This window comes from Aspergillus homomorphus, assembly GCF_003184865.1.
Source record: "Aspergillus homomorphus CBS 101889 unplaced genomic scaffold BO97scaffold_64, whole genome shotgun sequence".
Taxonomy (NCBI): Eukaryota; Fungi; Ascomycota; class Eurotiomycetes; order Eurotiales; family Aspergillaceae; genus Aspergillus; species Aspergillus homomorphus.
Genome location: NW_020291950.1, coordinates 92,063 through 109,731, shown reverse-complemented (window position 1 = coordinate 109,731; position 17,669 = coordinate 92,063). Strand labels below are relative to the sequence as shown.

The window sequence follows — 17,669 nt, the reverse complement described above, 5'->3', positions numbered from 1 at the left end:
CACCTTGATAGATTAGGTAAGTGCTCACTGTGCTGCGTTTCAAAGCTCAATTTTGCATAGTATACATTAAGAAGAACAAGTTTAGAGCGAAGATCAATGTACGCATACGCGAACAGGTATGTCTGGATCAGCCGTGGCCCTCTCTAAAGATATTATGTGCCACATCGACCCACCCCTCCCCCAAAACATTCGCAGCACACATCCGAGTCTCAGACCTTCCACCATGAGCAACCAAGTTAGATACCAATACCACATCTACCTTCTGACATTTCCCTTCCAACCAATCGGGATCATAGCTGCCGCGATCTCCGTCAAGCCTCTCTCGGTGGCAAGCAGGTTGAACTGGGCAGCGGCATTCCGAGTGTCAGACACTTCCACCCGGACGCCCAGGGAATTGAGATGCTTTTTCGTCTCCGGCGCAAGAGGGAACACATATTCACCCATACCAAGAATGAGTAGATCTAATTTAAAAGCCCAGAGTATTAGCAAAGCCATTCCGTCTGATTCCCTTCGTAGCATATAAGCCCTTCCCCCACTCCCATCTCCTAAGCGAAGCAACTCACCAGGACGAGGCCACACCAGACTCAAGACCCCCCACACCTGCTCATCAAGCTCGAACTGGCCCTTCTTGTTGATCATACCATTCCGACCACCAGGAGCAACCTGCCACGGGCGCCACGGGAACGCCTCGCCGCCCACAAGCATGACGCCGTCGCCACCGGTGATCTTCACGCCGTTGTTCAGGTGGAAGCCGGTGTCAAGCGTGGCATCGATAGCGGTCGTCGGCGAGGGGATATTGCCGAGGACGTTGAGGGCGGCGAAGTCCGTCTGCGTATCCTCCGCGGACTGAGGTCCCCGGTCGTGGCTCGGGGGCTTTGCGCTGTGAGCGCGAGGAATCATCCGGGTCGGTCGGGCATGGTCACTGTTGTACCGCTGAGTTGACGCAGAGATGCCGATTCGAGAAAGGGGCGAGCGAGACCGCGAGGATAGCTGCTGGGCACAGAGAGTGGCGCTGGGGTTGGCGGAGATGGATGCCCGCAAGGCGCGCAGTAGCTGGGGCGATGGGCTGTGCATTATATGTATTTTTTCTGCTAGCACTCTTTGTGATTGAGAATTGAACAGCGCTGTAGATCTTTTGGTTTCGGTACTGCGCCGGAAGGTGAAGAAGGAAGAAAAATCAACCCGGTATGATGGCAGGCTGGGGTTGGAACGATTTGGTAAGTTGTCGGAGTCGCCCGCGCAGGGTCGGGATCGACATGATGCTAACCACTCACTAATTGCTCTGGCCTGTTCTTTTAGGCATCAACGCTTTACTGCTACAGACAGGCGGTGAGGTGAATTGTAACGTAACTTGTCGACCTTTTCTTTTCTCGGCTTAGAATGCCTGAAAGGCCAGGCACAAACGTCTCGGTTCTACTTTGCAGGGCAGATGTTTGATCATCTCATCGAAAACTCTTTTTGTATTAGGTACTATGCTGGCAAGTGCAACATGAAGTAGTTAGCTAAATGCAACTGGTCTAGGATGTTTTATTCCCGGTTCCAAGCCGTAACCTCGTGTCGAACTGGGGGGCCAGCTCGACGTCTCCCATGAAATGACAATGAACACAATGTCATGCAAGTCATAAATCAATAGAACGCCTCTGTATTCAAGCGAGTGTGGGATTTTATGTGTCCCTGAATCTTTATGTTGAACCCCCGAAATCCCGCGCAATCCACGCGACAGTCAGTATAATCGTGGTATGAGGCAGGGATGGACGACGCTAGCCGCGGTCTTAGCACTGTACCATCTACACAATGGCTCAAAGCACATTATTTTCAACTTTCTTCGGTGGGCTTGTTATTTGAGCGGCCCTGGCTCTGTCGGCCTGTAGGGGCAAGAGCGTTGCTGTTCCGATCCTCATCGGATTGGCTGGAACTATCATCCCCAACACCACCTGCCGTTGATGCGCTACGCAGGCGCTGAGCTCGATCTTGTAGCACTTGAGCTTCAGCTGCTGCCCTCTGGGCGCGAATCTGCTTGCGCCACATGCTTGCGTACCGGCCTTTCATAGCCAGCAGTTGATCGTGAGTACCACGCTCAACTACCCGTCCTTCATGCATCACCAAAATCTGGTTTGCAGTAGTGATAGTACTCAATCGGTGAGCAATGACGAGCATGGTTCGACCGCGGGAAAGGCTAGATAGTGCCCCTTGGATGTGCTCCTCCGTTTCGGTGTCGAGAGCGGCGGTCGCTTCGTCTAGAAGAATGATTCGCGGGTTCTTGAGAATGGTTCGAGCAATAGCCACTCGTTGCTTTTCTCCTCCGCTCAGCCGCAAGCCACGCTCGCCCACCTTGGTGTTATAGCCATCCGGGAAAGACATGATCTTATCGTGGATGCTAGCCGCTCTACACGCTTCGTAGACTTCTTCCTCCGTAGCGTTCTGGTTGGCATACTTCAAGTTGTACATCAGAGTCTCATTGAAGAGAACAGTGTCTTGTGGCACAACGCCCATATGCCGCCGGAGCGAGTCGATCGTTATACTCTCAACGTCGTGGCCATCAACACACATACGGCCACGCTCGGCGTTGTAGAAACGGAAAAGTAGTCGGAAGACTGTAGACTTGCCTCCGCCAGACTCACCCACTAGAGCTGTTGTGGTGCCGGGTTGACATTGGAATGTCAGGCCGTTTAGAGCCGGCTTGCGTGCGTCATAAGAGAACTCAACATTCTCGAACGTGATCCGGCCACTGCATACAGGCAAAGGCCTCGCGCTAGGCCGATCCACAACAGTAGGCTGTTCCCGAAAAAGCTCCAGCATTCGTTCGGAGTTGATGAGGGCTGACTGGATGGAGCGGTAAAAGGTTCCAAAGAAGTTGAGGGGCCCTTGCAACTGTGCCATGTACGTGAGCAATGACACAAATTGGCCTACATCTCGCTGTCCCATGGACACCTGATAGGCAGCAATGAAACAGGCGATAAGCAACCCCAGCATGAAGACAGTGTTTTGCGACGTATTCATGAGATTGAGAGAGAAGAGAACAGGATACTCGGCCTTCTGATAATCCGACACTGCTTGTCGGTATCTTCCGAATTCATAGTCCTCCGCGTTGAAATATTTGACTGTTTCATAAGAGACCATGGAGTCATTCCTGTGGTGATTTGTCAGCTAATAAAAAAAAAATGTAATGATTGGCTCAGGTTGGCACATACTTGATGGCATCTTCTTGTCTGGACTTGTTAACCATTTCCCTTCGAATCTCTGCTCGCCACTGTGCCAAGCGCACTGTGACATATAGGTAACAGAAAGTGATGATGGTGACCACAAGGGCGTAATATGCGTCAAAATAGATAAGGAAGTAGACAATAGCCACACAGAGATCGACCAACATCGGGACGACTTGGAAGGTGACTTGCTCGAGAAATGTATTGATCGAACTACCTTTGCTGAGGGCAGAGAGCACTTCGCCGGTCTTCTTTCCCAGGTGGAAATCAAGACTCAGGCCGTGCACGTGTTCGAAAGCTGCAGTCGAAAGCTCCATGTACGAGTACTGGCTCACGGGAATCCATAAACTGGAGCGCAAAGACCCAATGAGTCCCTGGTTGCCCTGCAACCATCGGTAAAGGATATACAAGCAGATCTCGTACCACGGTATCCTGAGTTTGCCGTCTTTTTTAGAGAGGATATTCGTGATGACACCCACCTGGTGAGGAACGAGCACGTTGACGATACGTTGCAAGATGATCAGCAAAAAACAGATGACCACCACGATCTGCAAGCGGCGGGATTTGGAAGGCCAAAGATACGGAAAGAATAAAGAGTATCCGCTCAAGTATTCCCACCAGCTAGTGGAAGGAACAGTGGTCGGACGCACCCAAGGATCGGCGGGCTTCGAAGGCTGAGCATGGCCATTCGTCGCCCCGTAGCCGTTCCCGTTTTCTACACCATGGGCATCGAGCAACCCTGTCGTTTCGGTAGAGCCATTGGCCTGAGTTTGTTCCCTCTTGTGATTGAAGTGGACCATACTGACGACATAGGTCAGGACCATGGTAGCAAGAATGAGCAATCGGATGCAATTGAACATGACCCCCGTCACTTCCCACGACGTTATCCCCTGTCGAAGGCGACCACCGATAGGATCTCCGACCACGGGTTCTCGATGGGGACTGGTATAGATTGCAAGAGATGTGCCAAGGATTCCAACTTCGATCGGGATAGCCAGCAGCCATGGGACGAATTGAGCGAACGTCGGAGAAGGATTCGTATCCAATAATGACACAAGGATAATGGCGTAATCAAAGAATGACCCCACAACATATATCTATGTCAAATCAGCGGCTGCGTCGAGGAGGAAAATACATGCGACTACAAGAACATGGCCCAGAATCAGATCAGCGAACTTACCACAACAGATTGGCCGCACCACCAGTGCTCTGATCTGGCAATGATAACATGCGACACATTCAGCGCGCCTTCCGCAACAATGGTTAACAGTATTCCGACTGAGAACCATTTGAAGAGCGACTTCGCGTTCTGAGAAAACCTCTGGGGCGATTTCAGGACGGCCATTGTGCTTCTTGACCGCTTGGGAAGCGGTCTTCCCCCGGGTCCAGTCTGCGCATTTTTGCTGTTGCAGTTCACATTCTTAGCTGCCAGGATAGAATTGGCAACAAACGAAGCGATGAAGACGAGGAGGAGGAGAATTGGGGATCCAGTGCGAAGGTACCCCAGGAGTTTCCGGGTGGCATGGTGAGTATCCATGATAGAAGCCCGCTCGGTGACCGAAAGTTCTCTTTGGGGCGTTCAAGGTATTATTTCCATGACACTGCGACCGCAATCTTGGGTCTAGGGCGAAGAATATAGATGACAGGCGGTGAGAGCTCGGAGGAACGGCGAATACTCGAGGTCGAAGGGTGAATTGCAGTTAGGGATTCGTCGACCGAAGAGAGGCAGAAGTTCAACGAGACCGGCGGACACGTGGGAAATAGTAAGGTTATGTCTCTCTTGTAATGTTCTATTTAAATTTAGAAGGAAGAATGGTCTCTGGACAAAAAAAAAAAAGACAGGAAGAAGAAGAGTTATGGAAGATTGGAAGGGAGGGAGGAAAATTAAAGAGGCGCGTAAGGTTAAAAACTTAAAATGAAGAAAAAGGAACTGCAATAGATACAGGAGAAGAAGAATACAAGTTGATTAATCAAAGACTATAAAGAAGAGAAAGGGTTGGCAGCTGGAGGTGTATACTGCACCAATAGCTCTGATTATGCAAGAAATAAAGAAACGAGGAGAGAGAGAAGAAGAAGAGCGGAAGAAGAGGGAGGGAAGGGAAAGAGAAAAAAAAGGACAAGATAGTCCAGAGGCACACGAGAGGAAAGGATCGTTGGATACAAATAGCAGCTTGACGAGAGGAAGAATGACGGTGTGAATGCGGAAGACGTCGAGAGAGAACCAGAACTGCACTAGTTCGGCTCCAAAGCTAGTTCCGTATTAAGCTTGGTTGGATCCGGAAGGCGAGGGGAAAATAATAATAATAATCGTTGGCATTATTATTATATCGATGGCGAAAAAAAAATAAAAAGAAAAAATAGAAAATAGAAAATTCGAAAAGGAGAAAAAGAAGAAAAAAAGAAAACGAAGCAGAACAACGAGGGAAGGCGAAGAACAGAAGGAATATCCGCCCTACGTACCTCACTCCAACGGTCGCTTTTATTATTCCCGGCTGATCAGATGCAGGCAGCATCGGAGGTTTTTCTTTTCTTTCTTCATCTGCGTTCTCTTCTGTCCCTCTTATTATATTCCCATCGTCCCCCTCCCATGCGCTAATTAAATAGTACAAGTTGAACGAGAATAATCAGGATATTAATAAAATCCAAGGAGGGGGGTGTGGGTGGCCTAATCAATCAAAACGGATAGGTCCTGGATTGGAATGATCAAACTACAGGGTAGTACGTAGTCCGTTTGTCTCTCTATGATGGATGTACCAGCAGTTGTAGACATCCTTTGGGTCGGATCCCGTGGAGGTGAAGAGAAGAGGTGCAGAGGTGCATCGCGTCCAATGAGAATAAGGATTGGAATGGAGCTTCCCGTGTGCTGAAGGGGAAAGAATCCACTCAAGGAGGGTGACATGATCCCCAAACACTTCCTCCAGTCAAAAGAATGAAAAGAAGGATGACGGTTAAGGATGAGGATTGAGGATGAGGGGAGATCAAGGCCTGTGGGGTCGATAGGTCTACGAGTAGCAGTAATAGATGGCACAACTCACAACACTGCAAGTTACCGCCATTCTGATACATCAAGACACCCATGCTGGGGGGCACACATGAGCTCCTCCGATGGCAAGCGAGAAGCAACTGGAGGGGATCACTTGTAGGGGTAGGTCATGACAGATCTCGATGGAGGAGGACTTTGCGCAAATCGATGCGAGACGGAACAATGGAACGAGGACGAGAAGGACGAATGATGGAAGGCCTGAGCTGCCGCAGCAATTAACCGCTGGGGGATTCTCTGGAAAGCCGTTTGTTGAGATGGGAAGAGGAGCTCTCTGAGTGGTCTCTGACCCCCGGTTGGAGCAAAGACACATCACGGCCCAGATGCCGGTCCATCAACTTGGACCCCTCCTTCCTGCTGGCCTTGGTGTGCTGCAGCGCTGCTGGAAGATAAAGCCCATGGCGCTCACAGGGTGAAATACGGGCGGCATGGGCGATGGATCAAGCCCTTTCAGATGCAGGTGTCTAGCTCGGAGGAGGCGTAGGTGGCTGGCGGTTTTCAGGGACATCTGTAGCTACAGATTCGTCTGGCCCAATATGTACATCCTCAGGCTGGATATATATCAATCTATCCATCCCGTTCGCTGCCAGTATCACTACATCCCAGACACCCAACAAAATGCGGTAATCGGTGGAGAGAGGCAGTGTAGCACCTTTCCATCGAAGCTATTAGTAACTACTAGATATGCATCAGCCGACTGCTAGTATGGCCACAGAGCAAGCGCCTCTGATGCGGGGAGTATTCTTCATCCGCAAGACTTATGCGCATCCATCACGATTTCGACGCGTCATTCGGTAACCGTGCCAGACTAGTCCATTTACATGTAGCTTGTCCCACCTGAAAGTCCCGAATGTCCGGATGATCTAAAACAACGCCTGGAATGTACAGCACCAGACCATTGGAAAGTGAGACAAATGACATGGCCACCCAACAGCTTAATCTCGGGTTTCCTGTCTCAATTTCCGCACCGTTCAACCTGCATGGGCAGCCTCTACCGATAGGTGGCGGTCGATTTAAGCACTCTCACTAGGGAAAGAAATGTGAGGGTAAGACAACCATGATCATCATAGGCGGGTGTTGTAATTACCTATGCTTGCAGGTTGGACAGGAACAATTCTTGATCCGATTGAACCCCGTCAACTCGTGATCGCACACCGCCTTGAACCTGCATGCATCCCTTGTCTGCATCCATCCATCCATCCATCCATCCATCCATCCACACCGTGGACTACTCCGCTCACAAGTCCTTCTGAATGTTGTTTCCGCAACCAACACCACTTTCTTTCTCTCTCCTTCCCTCCCTTGTGTGGCTGGTTGGCTGGTGACCAGATGTTCAAGAGAGTTTAGTTCGAGCCGTCTTCCTAGCCTAGGCTACATACTATTTACTTTGTCCTCGATCGTAGGCAGCAGGGCACAGAGTACTGCGTCAGATCGGAAGGAGAAGCGACAATGCCGATCCATGATGATACTACTACTGGGAGAGAGCCTGCAGAACATTAAACAAACATAGCAAACTGATTCCAGAGACTTGTACCGTCCGTCCCAAAATATCACCAGCTCAGCTTGTACAGTAAATGAGTAGCTATACTTGAATATTCGGTCGAAGTTACCGATTTCTATCTAGCTGCGACAGCTGCGCATCAATCGATACCTCAGATAAAATGGCACTAAACCTCGCTGGGGAAAACAGACATCACGGGGTATTGCCACTGGTTACATAATAGATTCGCCCCAGCTTAAAGCTTCTGGCACTAACCGATTCAGGTATCAAGCCGTGTGGCGGGCGGATAGATTGAACCGGCAGAATTCCATCCAACGCGGTTTGTTGCTCCATAATTGCACTGTCCGCCTCACATTCCTGCACTACTACTACAATTACTTACTGCTGGTCCTTGACAGTATCACCTCAAGATCCAATCATCCTCATGACTTACCTTTGCTTCATGACATCCTCTAAATCGTTCCCCGGATTGAGATCATAATTCCAGGAATCAGCTGGCACCAACCCCCACCTCCCCTAGTCTCATCTTCCGCCTCCCCTTTTCGTTTCCCTTTGGCTTTCCCTTTCCAGGTTCCCTTCCTTTCCTGTTCCCCACCTCTCTCTCCTCTCTGCTCACTCTTGTTTGTTCGTCTGGGAAAAGAAAAACCTTCACAGTCATGGAGCTCCAATCCTCATCCCGTTAAGTCATGCACGACTGACCTTTGAAGAGAGTCTGACTCTGCAAATCATGGCCGACTTCTCTCGATTGCCCCCCCGAGGCAGCACTTCCCCAGCAGCGCCGCCGCCTCCCCCACCTCCAGCTCCTGTGCAACAAAGTCACAACAAATATTCCAACCGCGCGGCCAGTGCTTTAGCAAGATTTGCCCAGCCTTTTTTCTCCGGGTCTCGACCTCCTAGCCCGCATACGCAAAGTGGCCGTGCAGATCTATCTGCTGGTCCCCGTTCCACTAGGTCCAAGTCCTTGTATAGCTCTCCACTCCACCCAACCCCTTCCCAGATGCTGATTTTACTCCCTCACTCTGCTCTTGCCCTGCACCACCCCTTACTTCTCTTTGTTCGGTTGCTGCTTTTAGTTATACCTAGTCACTCGGGCCTGATTACTGGGGTGACAGAAAATTCTCAGCTTCCTGGTCGCGAAAGGTTTATTTATCTGACGTCTTTCTTAGACCTGGTGCTTCTCAAACGATCTCCCACAAAACTGGGATTCCTATAGCTGCGTTGGACGTCTCCCCTCAGCGGACCCATGCAGTTATTGGCGGCAAAGAAATTTTGAAAACGATCCGGGTCTCGCCTGATCACTCGTCCGAGGAATTCAATCTTCGCAATGCGATCATCAGCTATTCTTCTACTCACCATGTCGGGACTGGGCTTTCCGCTCGGCACAAAGACCAGCTGACTGTCAGAGATGTGAAGTGGTCACATGGTGAGCATGACCAAATTATCGCCACCGCAGTGGCCAACGGCCGCATCGTGGTCTACGACCTGTATCGGACAGGCTTAGAATGCTGCCGATTCCAGGGACATAGTCGTCAAGTTCACAGACTAGCCTTCAATCCGTATCATTCATCATGGCTGCTGTCCGGAAGCCAGGACTCTTCAATTCGTATGTGGGATTTGCGCGCAGCATCAACAGAACGGGGCGTCTTGGTGTGTGGAAGTACGGAGTTATTTAATGGTAACAGTGACGCTGTTCGTGACATTAGATGGTCACCGACCGACAGAGTCCTGTTTGCAACAGCCACAGATAGTGGAGCAATACAGCTGTGGGACTGCCGTAAGACCAGTGCACCGTTGATGCGGATTACTGCTCATGATCGGCCATGCTTTTCGGTTGACTGGCATCCTGATGGAAAACACCTTGTTAGTGGAGGCACAGATCGACAAGTCAAGGTCTGGGATTTTTCTACCACAGCAGAGAGAAGACAGAAGCCGGCGTTTCAGTTCCGGACCCCTCAGGCTGTTCTCAATGTCCGTTGGCGGCCTCCATCATGGGCGAGGGAGCCGGAGGGTGCTGGCGATTGGCAGTCGTCGCAGGTGGTGACATCTTATGAGAAGGAAGATCCACGAGTACATCTTTGGGATCTTCGTCGACCCCATATCCCTTTCCGCGAGTTTGATCGTTATGATGCTCACGCCACCGATTTACTTTGGCATTCGAAGGATTTATTGTGGACGGTAGGCGAGGCTGGTGCCTTTACTCAGACCGATGTTCGATATGCTCCCCAAGTGGTCAATCAACGGCCGACCTGTGCTGTCGCCTGGAGCCCAAGGGGAGAGGTGCTTGCTTTTGTCCAGAAACGTCCCCGACGAAGCCCCCTAGGACTAAGTGCTGCTGAGTTCGTGGGTCCCCAGCAGGAAGAGAGCAGTAGTGGAGAAGTTTTGAGCCAGAGCCCTGTGGACGACCTCCTTGATGAAGCCCCTCTTACCTCGATTCGACATCGATACAGTAAGTCAAGTAGTGTTCGGCAGTCGAAATCATTAAGCAGTACTCCCCCCAGTGCATCAGAACTTATCCCCATTCTTCCACTGGAGAGATTACTGTCCAAGATTAAAGCTCCAGAGGCACGTCAGCTTGGGGTAGTTGGAAGTATTCCAGGTGCTACATTAGATCAGGACACATTCCATTATCTGGCTTCGCACTATTATCCGCTATTCACCGAGTCGGAGACCGTCCTTGGGAATCCAATCCAGTCCTTGCTTGGATCACTTGGGCACAATGCACAGTGCTCAGAAGACCTATCTCTATTCAAGCTCGCCCAGACCTGGCGGGTTATTCAATACGCCGTCATCCAGGAACTTGAACTTAGAGCTAAGCAACAGCCTTCTTCACTCGATAAGGGACTTCGGAGTATGAAGAAACAACCGTCTAAAGAAGGCCCCGTCTCAGAAAAACAGCGGACAATGGAGGACGACCGACAAGAAAAATTTAAGAACAAGCTGATCAAGAGCGTCATTGAAGGCGATGCATCGAAGCACCCTCTCACAGATACTGAGGGTGCTTCGAATATGACCACCCCACTTGCACAACCATTACCTGATTCCCCTCTCGGATCTCTGGATAGTTCAATCTCCCACATGACATCCCTAAATGACATTACAGACATTCAACAGCTTCCAGCATCAGTCTTGAGTCCTAATATTGGGACAATGTCATCGAATGATTGGTCATCGGTGTCAGATGTCGACCCTCGGCCAATCCGCGACTTCCATGAGAATCGAACGCAGTCAAATCAAGGCGCCCATATTGCGCCGGAGAGTCTGCCGCCCGATTTTTTGCGTCCTGCTGTTGCCCATGATGTGGCCGATGACCAGCGATCTGCGCCGAGAGCCATTACTGGCAGAACAGACTGGCACATCAAAAAACCGGCAGGCGTTTCGAAAGATGCGTCTGAGGTGGATGAATATGATTTGAAGATGGAAGATAAACGGGCAGCAATCCGTGACTACAAGCTTCATCCGAAGAAAGTGCTAACGCTTGAATCTCGGACGCAGACTGACAAGCCCCCAACATATCATCGCCAAGAATCATCCGAAAGTTTCCCAATGTTCTCTGCATCGACCGAAAGTTCACATCCCTCTAGATACATGGGCACGTCGCTTTCTTCTGCCGCAAGACTTCACGAGACACATGAGACTGAAGATCAAGGCCAGCAGGTGGATGTACCCATCCCCAGCAATAGCATACCAAGGGCTAGAGGAGAATCCATCCTAGGTCCTGATATTGTGCATGAGTCTGAAGTTACCCGCAGAGAGCCACTTGAGGAGGGAGTGTTCTCTGGTTCCGATACTGTACATCTTGATCGTCCTTCTAGTCCACCTCCGCTTCTCAAGGAAAGCCGACCATTAGAGCCTTGTATTCTGGGAGAAGGGTCTCAGACACTGCACACTGGCTTAGGTGCTCAGGCCATCTCTGGTGTATCGAGACAGTTTTCAGACGTCAGTATACCGATTACTCCCGATACAGCCACTAACAAGCCCTGGAGCGTTGAGCTTCTCTTCAAGGAAGCGGTCAGGCACTATCATAGTGGTGCTGTTGTCGACATTCAGTCTGCCGCCCATCTCCTTTTGAAACTGCGAACTCTGTTCCAGGATTGCGACAAGATTCTACCCAGTGAAGAGACTGAAATCATATTCAAAGCCTACAATGAGCGACTGCTACGTCAGTCAATGTACATAGAGGCGGCTGAGCTTCGGCTCCTCTGTGTACCATCTTACCCAGCAGTCTATGAATACGCCCAGGCGGACACATACATGAACGTATTCTGTTTCTCATGCAAACGGCCCTACGAGAATCCCAAAAGTGATAATGGGCGATGCTATCGCTGCAATACCCCTCAGGACCCATGTGCTATCTGTATGAGCGCCGATCCTCCCCCGGAGTGGGTTGCAGAGCTTTCGACGTCATCGGACCTTCCCGATCTCGGATCTGGTTCACCATATACCTTGTCTGCTTCACATTCCTCTCTGGGAACAGAGCCAATACCTCAGTCTGAAGTACAGCATATGGACGCTATGTTCTCCGAAAATTCCCAGCCACCTCGACCCAAAGGAGCCACTCTCTGGACGTGGTGTCAAGGCTGTGGCCACGGAGGGCATCTAGCTTGCATCAATACCTGGCTGAAAGACGTATCCGTCAGCGAGGGTGGTTGCGCAACCCCTGGATGTATGCATGACTGTGGCCCTGGGCCCCGCCGTGAACACAACCGGTCTGTATTGCTGGAGGAGTCTAAGAAACGAGATTCCGCTGGTCGTAAGGCTGGTGTGGGCTTTGTCAAGCGAGATACCTGGGCCAAAGGGGAAAGCAGGGCAGTGGAGAAGGTTCGTGGTATGCTCGGGGTCGGTGCTTCAGCTGGAAGTACTTCCACCACAGCCACCACCAGCGCCGGGCCCAGTGGAGCTTCTTCTGCCACGATGTCTCCCAAAAAGGTTCGACTGGTCACACCTAGTGAACAAGGAAAACCGCGGCGGAGTGGCCATCGAACAAGTTTTGGCGGCAGTGGCAGTGGGCTAAGCAGTTGAACCTAGTTCCGATCGTGTGATCTGAAGCGGATAATTGGTAGACGAGCCTGGAGGTATCTTACCTTTCATCGTTCCTGTTCCTTGTCTTAATCACAAACTGAGACATCATCGTCGAGCCTTTCACTTCAGCATCTTATACCCAGTGAAATGGACACAGAAATCGGGGTTGAGATGACGACTGTACATAGAGTAATGCAACTACATACTAGTAGTAATGCGGTTAATCCAATGAAATGTCTTCCTGCCCGATACCTAATCCAAAACAAAGGCTATGATAAACCAAAAGAGATATACACTATCACACTAACACAAGGCGGCCGGGATCAGAATTTCCGCTTCTTCTTGGCCGGAGCCTTGGCCTTGGCTTCGAGTTGTCGTTTCAATTCCTCCCGCTTGCGATCAGCCCTTTGTTGCTCAGTCTCCTCTATCTCTGGTTCCGTGGACGGGGTCATCTTGGACCTTGGTTCATGAGATACGGGACGGGTAGCCCGTAGTAGTTCTAGCTTTGTGTCGACTCCTTTCAGAGCATCGTTATCTTGCTCTGATATGACAGAAGGCGCAGCGTCCTTCGGTGACCCAGGTTCCATGGCGTGCCTGCTGGAACGTGCAATACCTCCGATCACCCCCAATTGACCGATCCGTTTGGGAGGTTTGGTCTCTGACTTGGATAGGTGGTCCGATGGTTGTTCGGAGGCTTGTGGAGTTGATGAAGGTGGCGGTGGTGGAGGTTGTTGCTCTTTCTTGCCGCCGATAACCCCGAGGCCGCGTTTGGCTGGTGCTGGAGCTGGAGCTGATGCTTTTGGTTTCGGTTTTGGTGGTGGGGGTGGGGAAAGATCATCGTCTCCGTCTGTTTCTGAAGCAGTTGCATCGCTATCTGCTGCTTCGGGAGGTGAACGTCTTGGTGACTTGGATTTCCGGTTCTCGTTGGTGTCTACTGGAGGCGGTGGTGTTTTCTCTTTCGGTTGTGGTTTCCTTCTGCCGCCGATGATGCCGAGGCCACCTTTTGCAGGCTTCTGTACTGCTGAGGGCTCCGACGATTTGGTCGGTGATCTCGTCTCGTGTGTCTCTGTGTTTGACTTTAGGCCTGGGCTTGGTGATAACGCCTCGGCTGTGGTTCGTTTCAGGTGTGGGGGCGTTTCTTGCCGCTGGAGTTGAAGATTGGTGAATGCTGAACTGATAAGGATCTGGGAGGGGGATCGGGCTTACCTCGAACTCATCGTCCTCATCGTCATCCTCATTGCCACTGTCGGTGTCGGTTTCAAGGCTGCCACTGGGCGGACGCTTGTCTACAAATCGCTTCTGTGACTCACTGTCGGACGGGTCCTCGACTGCAGCCGAGAGCTGCTCCCACCATCCTTCTGGCGGTGCACTAAGGTCTTGCAGCTTATCAGTACTGCTGACGTCGAAGCCAGTAGCTTCTGTGACTAGACTAGCTGCGGAGCTGAGTTCGGGAAAGGATACGTTGGTTTCCTGGGCCCATGAGTCCTTGTCGAATGGCTCGACCCCTTTGATGTACTTGGCAGTATGTGACAACATTGTATCTTTTTGTCCTGGCCGGTGACCAGAGACGCCAGGGAAGACGGTGCCTATATCGATACCCATGGCTTCGAGTTTGTCGAATAGCTTGCCCAGGACCCAGTCTTTCTTCTTCAGCTGGTCAATCAGAACCTGTTCCCGCGATTGCCACACCGCTTCGGCTTTTATCAAGGGCAGAAGCAGCTGGTTAGTAGATAAAGAATGAGGGTTTCGAGATAGATAGAGATTCCAGCGGAGAGGCTTGAGGGGAGCCGGGAGCTTCGTTGTGGTAGTCAAATGGAGGCTTGCACTCTCTAAGCCACGGCTTAGCACGGTGTTGTGTCCTGAGTCATGTTGCAGTGCCTCTCCGATCTTCTGCAGGAGCACTGTAAGTTGTTCTTGATCCTCACTGGGATCGATGGTGGTGTCGTCATCATCTGCTCGTCGCAGGATAGATTTGCGATCTAGATGTTCAGACCATATGTATGTAAGATCGGTGATAAACAACTCATATCCTTCCACAGTATAAGAAAATTGATACAGCAGTGGGGGCACAAGGCTCGAGGATGAAACACGCAGCCTCTGCCACTTCAAAGGCATCTTGACCGCGCCTGACACTTTTTTCCTATTTTAGGAGATTATTGTAGATGGATAGTTGAGTGGTAAGAGCCGCTTGTTGAGGCATCCGCGGGTTGGTTTGATAAGTAGGCATAAACTAGATGCACGTGCTGATAAAGAAGGTCTGCCGAACGATTAACCTTCCAGATGAGGGAGACCATGTCAACCCAACCTTGAGAGTCTGGACTGTCCGATAACAGTGCGCGTAGAAAGCTTGCTTCTCCATTTGGTGACCACTCCACAATTCAATGTGCCCTGTTGTTTTCCTCTGATTATACATTCACGATAGGTTTATTGATATTCCACAGCAACTTGACAAGATGTCGTCGCGATTCCCCGAGCGGCCAAGCTCAAAGCGAGATCGTTCTCGCTCCCCGTCACGTCACCCCCAGAAGCTTCCACGCCGATATGAGGAGAGAGACCAGCAACAGGATTACAACAGGGGCTGGAGAGACGAGGAGAGTCGTCACCCACAACAGTCGCGACCGCGGAATATGAAGGATCAAGTGCGGCTCAATCAACTTCAGGAAGATGAGCAGGTCCGGGAATGGGTGGCGCAGGAGGACATCTTCGTTCTGAAGCAGGCCAAGAAGAAGGCAGAGATCCGGGTCAAGGAAGGCAGGGCTAAGCCGATCGACTGGCTCACAGTTACTCTACGGGTCATTGATCCTACGAGGAACCCCTTGGATGACGAGATCGCCGACTCGGAGCTCGATCTGGTGGACCCCGATGGTGTTTTTGAAGGACTATCGCAGACGCAGTTGTTGGATTTGGAGAAGGATATTGATACGTTTTTGAGCTTGGAGAAGAACTCGCAAAACAGAGATTTCTGGAAGGTGAGGAGTTCCTTTGGTCTTGCTGGCGGTGGTGATTCAGGCGATGCTAACCACCATTTTTCTGGCACAGACAATGAAAGTCATTTGTCGGGATCGCCAAAAAGTCATAGGGCCTGAAGGTCGCGCTCTGAGCTCGGTTGCGTCCGACATCGACCGACTGTTGAGCCCTAAATCCTACGAACAGCTTCAGACACTCGAGGTGCAAGTCAGGAGGAAGTTGGATTCGAACGAGCCCATCGATACAGATTACTGGGAGGAACTTCTGCGCAGTCTTACTGTCTGGAAAGCTCGTGCGAAGCTCAAGAAAGTGTTCCAGGATGTTATCGATGAGAGAGTCAGAGGGCTGCGCACGCAACAGCGTGAGGAGGCCGAATCTGTGCGAGCGAAGCTCGCTCCGCTAGCGCCACTTATTCAGGCAAACTCTGACAGTGAGGCCCAGGCTGATCCTCAGGACTTTGAAGGCCTCGATTCGGATCCACTGCTTCAGATCCACCCAGAGGACAAAGTGCTGGAGATTGTGGATGAAAGCGCCTTTCTTGGTCAAGTGGTGAGTTCAAATCGTACTACAGAGCATAGATCATCTCTTGAAAGCTAGTGCTGACACTACGCAGGCTCGCGAACGACAAAAAATCCTGAAGATGGGTTTTGTGCCGCTGCGGCAGCGACATGCAGAGAAGTCTTCGGCTGCTCCTTTGAACCAAACAACAAACATGCCAATTGCTAGCGCCTCCACCAGGTTCTCGACCATTCCCAACGATGACTTTTCTCAGGCGACAAAGGCCCTCTATGAACGCGAATTGGCGAAAGGGGTCAGCGAAAACGAGGAGATTTTCACTGGCGAAGAAGCTGTAAGCTCCGGCGCTCAACCTTTGTGGGCAGGCAAATATCGACCCCGCAAGCCGCGGTATTTCAACCGTGTTCAAATGGGCTACGAGTGGAATAAATATAATCAGACCCATTATGACCATGACAACCCACCTCCTAAAGTCGTCCAGGGCTACAAGTTCAACATCTTCTATCCAGATCTTATTGATAAGACCAAAGCCCCGACCTACCGCATCGAGCGGGAAAATGGCCGCAAGCGCGGTCAGTCCTTTGCAGAAGCAGGGGAAGAAGACACTTGTCTTATTCGCTTCATGGCCGGTCCCCCTTATGAAGATATCGCGTTCCGCATCGTGGACAAGGAGTGGGACTACAGTGCGAAGCGGGAACGTGGTTTCAAAAGTACTTTCGACAAAGTATGTTAAATGCCCCATGTTCACACGAGAGCAAAAGGTAACTGACGATGGCGGTAGGGAATTCTGCAATTGCATTTCCAATTCAAGCGGGTAAGTCGAGTTCCATCCAGCCGTCGCATCCTGGCGTTATACTAACTCGGTTGTATAGATCTATTACCGGAAGTGAAATCAAGGCTTTTCTCGGAGTTCCGGCGTTTTGGAACACCTAGTAAATCCCAGTATGTGCCAAAGGCCAACTATCGTCAGGTCTGGGTTCCACAGGGACGAATTTATCCGCGTACAGCGGAGAGCAGTTCTCGCTCTTCTGATTGGGTTGCAGATTATAACCGTCTGATCCCGCACTGGATTTGATCTCAGCCAAGCTAAGACGTATCATATCCGATATGAAGCTACTACATCGTCAGTCTCGCAGATCATGGTCTCCACTCGTGGAAAACCTGTCAATGCTTATTTGCACCGCAATCAAGATCTGTATCTCGCCGGCTGTGAACGCTCCCATTCCTGGACATTTTCTCTAGCAAATGGCTCCCTGTGCTCTAGGTGGCCCCGGGGCACATCACGTGCAACAAATCAGGATCTGAGCTGGGGCCATACCTTATGCTTCCTCCGCATGGGCGTCGTGGAACTGGGAATGAGGGTAACAATTGTGCGGCTTTGGATAGACATCGCGTATTGTCCTGAGGTTCCGGCTGGTCGGGG

The 17,669-nt window shown here is 50.9% G+C and overlaps 5 protein-coding genes across 5 annotated transcripts; 2 read left to right on the top strand and 3 right to left on the bottom strand.

Moving 5' to 3' along the window:
- Window positions 1-54: 54 nt before the first annotated feature.
- On the bottom strand, window positions 55-1,214 carry BO97DRAFT_446827 (Mth938-like domain-containing protein). The gene is made up of 2 exons (XM_025698692.1): window positions 564-1,214; window positions 55-461 (listed from the first exon to the last, which is right to left on the bottom strand). Exons 1-2 carry the CDS (start codon window positions 1,072-1,074, stop codon window positions 256-258), a joined length of 717 nt encoding a protein of 238 aa, XP_025546675.1. The 5' UTR covers window positions 1,075-1,214; the 3' UTR covers window positions 55-255.
- A 601-nt stretch (window positions 1,215-1,815) lies between these two features.
- hmt1 (putative vacuolar ABC heavy metal transporter (Hmt1)) lies at window positions 1,816-4,740 on the bottom strand (the record flags this gene model as incomplete). The annotated part of the gene is made up of 3 exons (XM_025692166.1): window positions 1,816-3,130; window positions 3,192-4,300; window positions 4,384-4,740. The coding sequence occupies 3 exons, from the start codon at window positions 4,738-4,740 to the stop codon at window positions 1,816-1,818; spliced, it is 2,781 nt and encodes a 926-aa protein (XP_025546674.1).
- A 3,396-nt stretch (window positions 4,741-8,136) lies between these two features.
- BO97DRAFT_446825 (WD repeat protein) lies at window positions 8,137-12,963 on the top strand. The gene is made up of 2 exons (XM_025698691.1): window positions 8,137-8,707; window positions 8,911-12,963. The coding sequence occupies exons 1-2, from the start codon at window positions 8,472-8,474 to the stop codon at window positions 12,761-12,763; spliced, it is 4,089 nt and encodes a 1,362-aa protein (XP_025546673.1). The 5' UTR covers window positions 8,137-8,471; the 3' UTR covers window positions 12,764-12,963.
- A 107-nt stretch (window positions 12,964-13,070) lies between these two features.
- BO97DRAFT_378376 (uncharacterized protein) lies at window positions 13,071-14,878 on the bottom strand (the record flags this gene model as incomplete). The annotated part of the gene is made up of 2 exons (XM_025693105.1): window positions 13,071-13,908; window positions 13,970-14,878. 2 exons carry the CDS (start codon window positions 14,876-14,878, stop codon window positions 13,087-13,089), a joined length of 1,731 nt encoding a protein of 576 aa, XP_025546672.1. The 3' UTR covers window positions 13,071-13,086.
- Window positions 14,879-15,216: 338 nt separating this feature from the next.
- BO97DRAFT_418508 (splicing factor cactin) lies at window positions 15,217-17,136 on the top strand (the record flags this gene model as incomplete). The annotated part of the gene is made up of 5 exons (XM_025696525.1): window positions 15,217-15,732; window positions 15,803-16,279; window positions 16,344-16,970; window positions 17,028-17,060; window positions 17,119-17,136. The coding sequence occupies 5 exons, from the start codon at window positions 15,217-15,219 to the stop codon at window positions 17,134-17,136; spliced, it is 1,671 nt and encodes a 556-aa protein (XP_025546671.1).
- Between the last annotated feature and the right edge of the window lie 533 nt (window positions 17,137-17,669).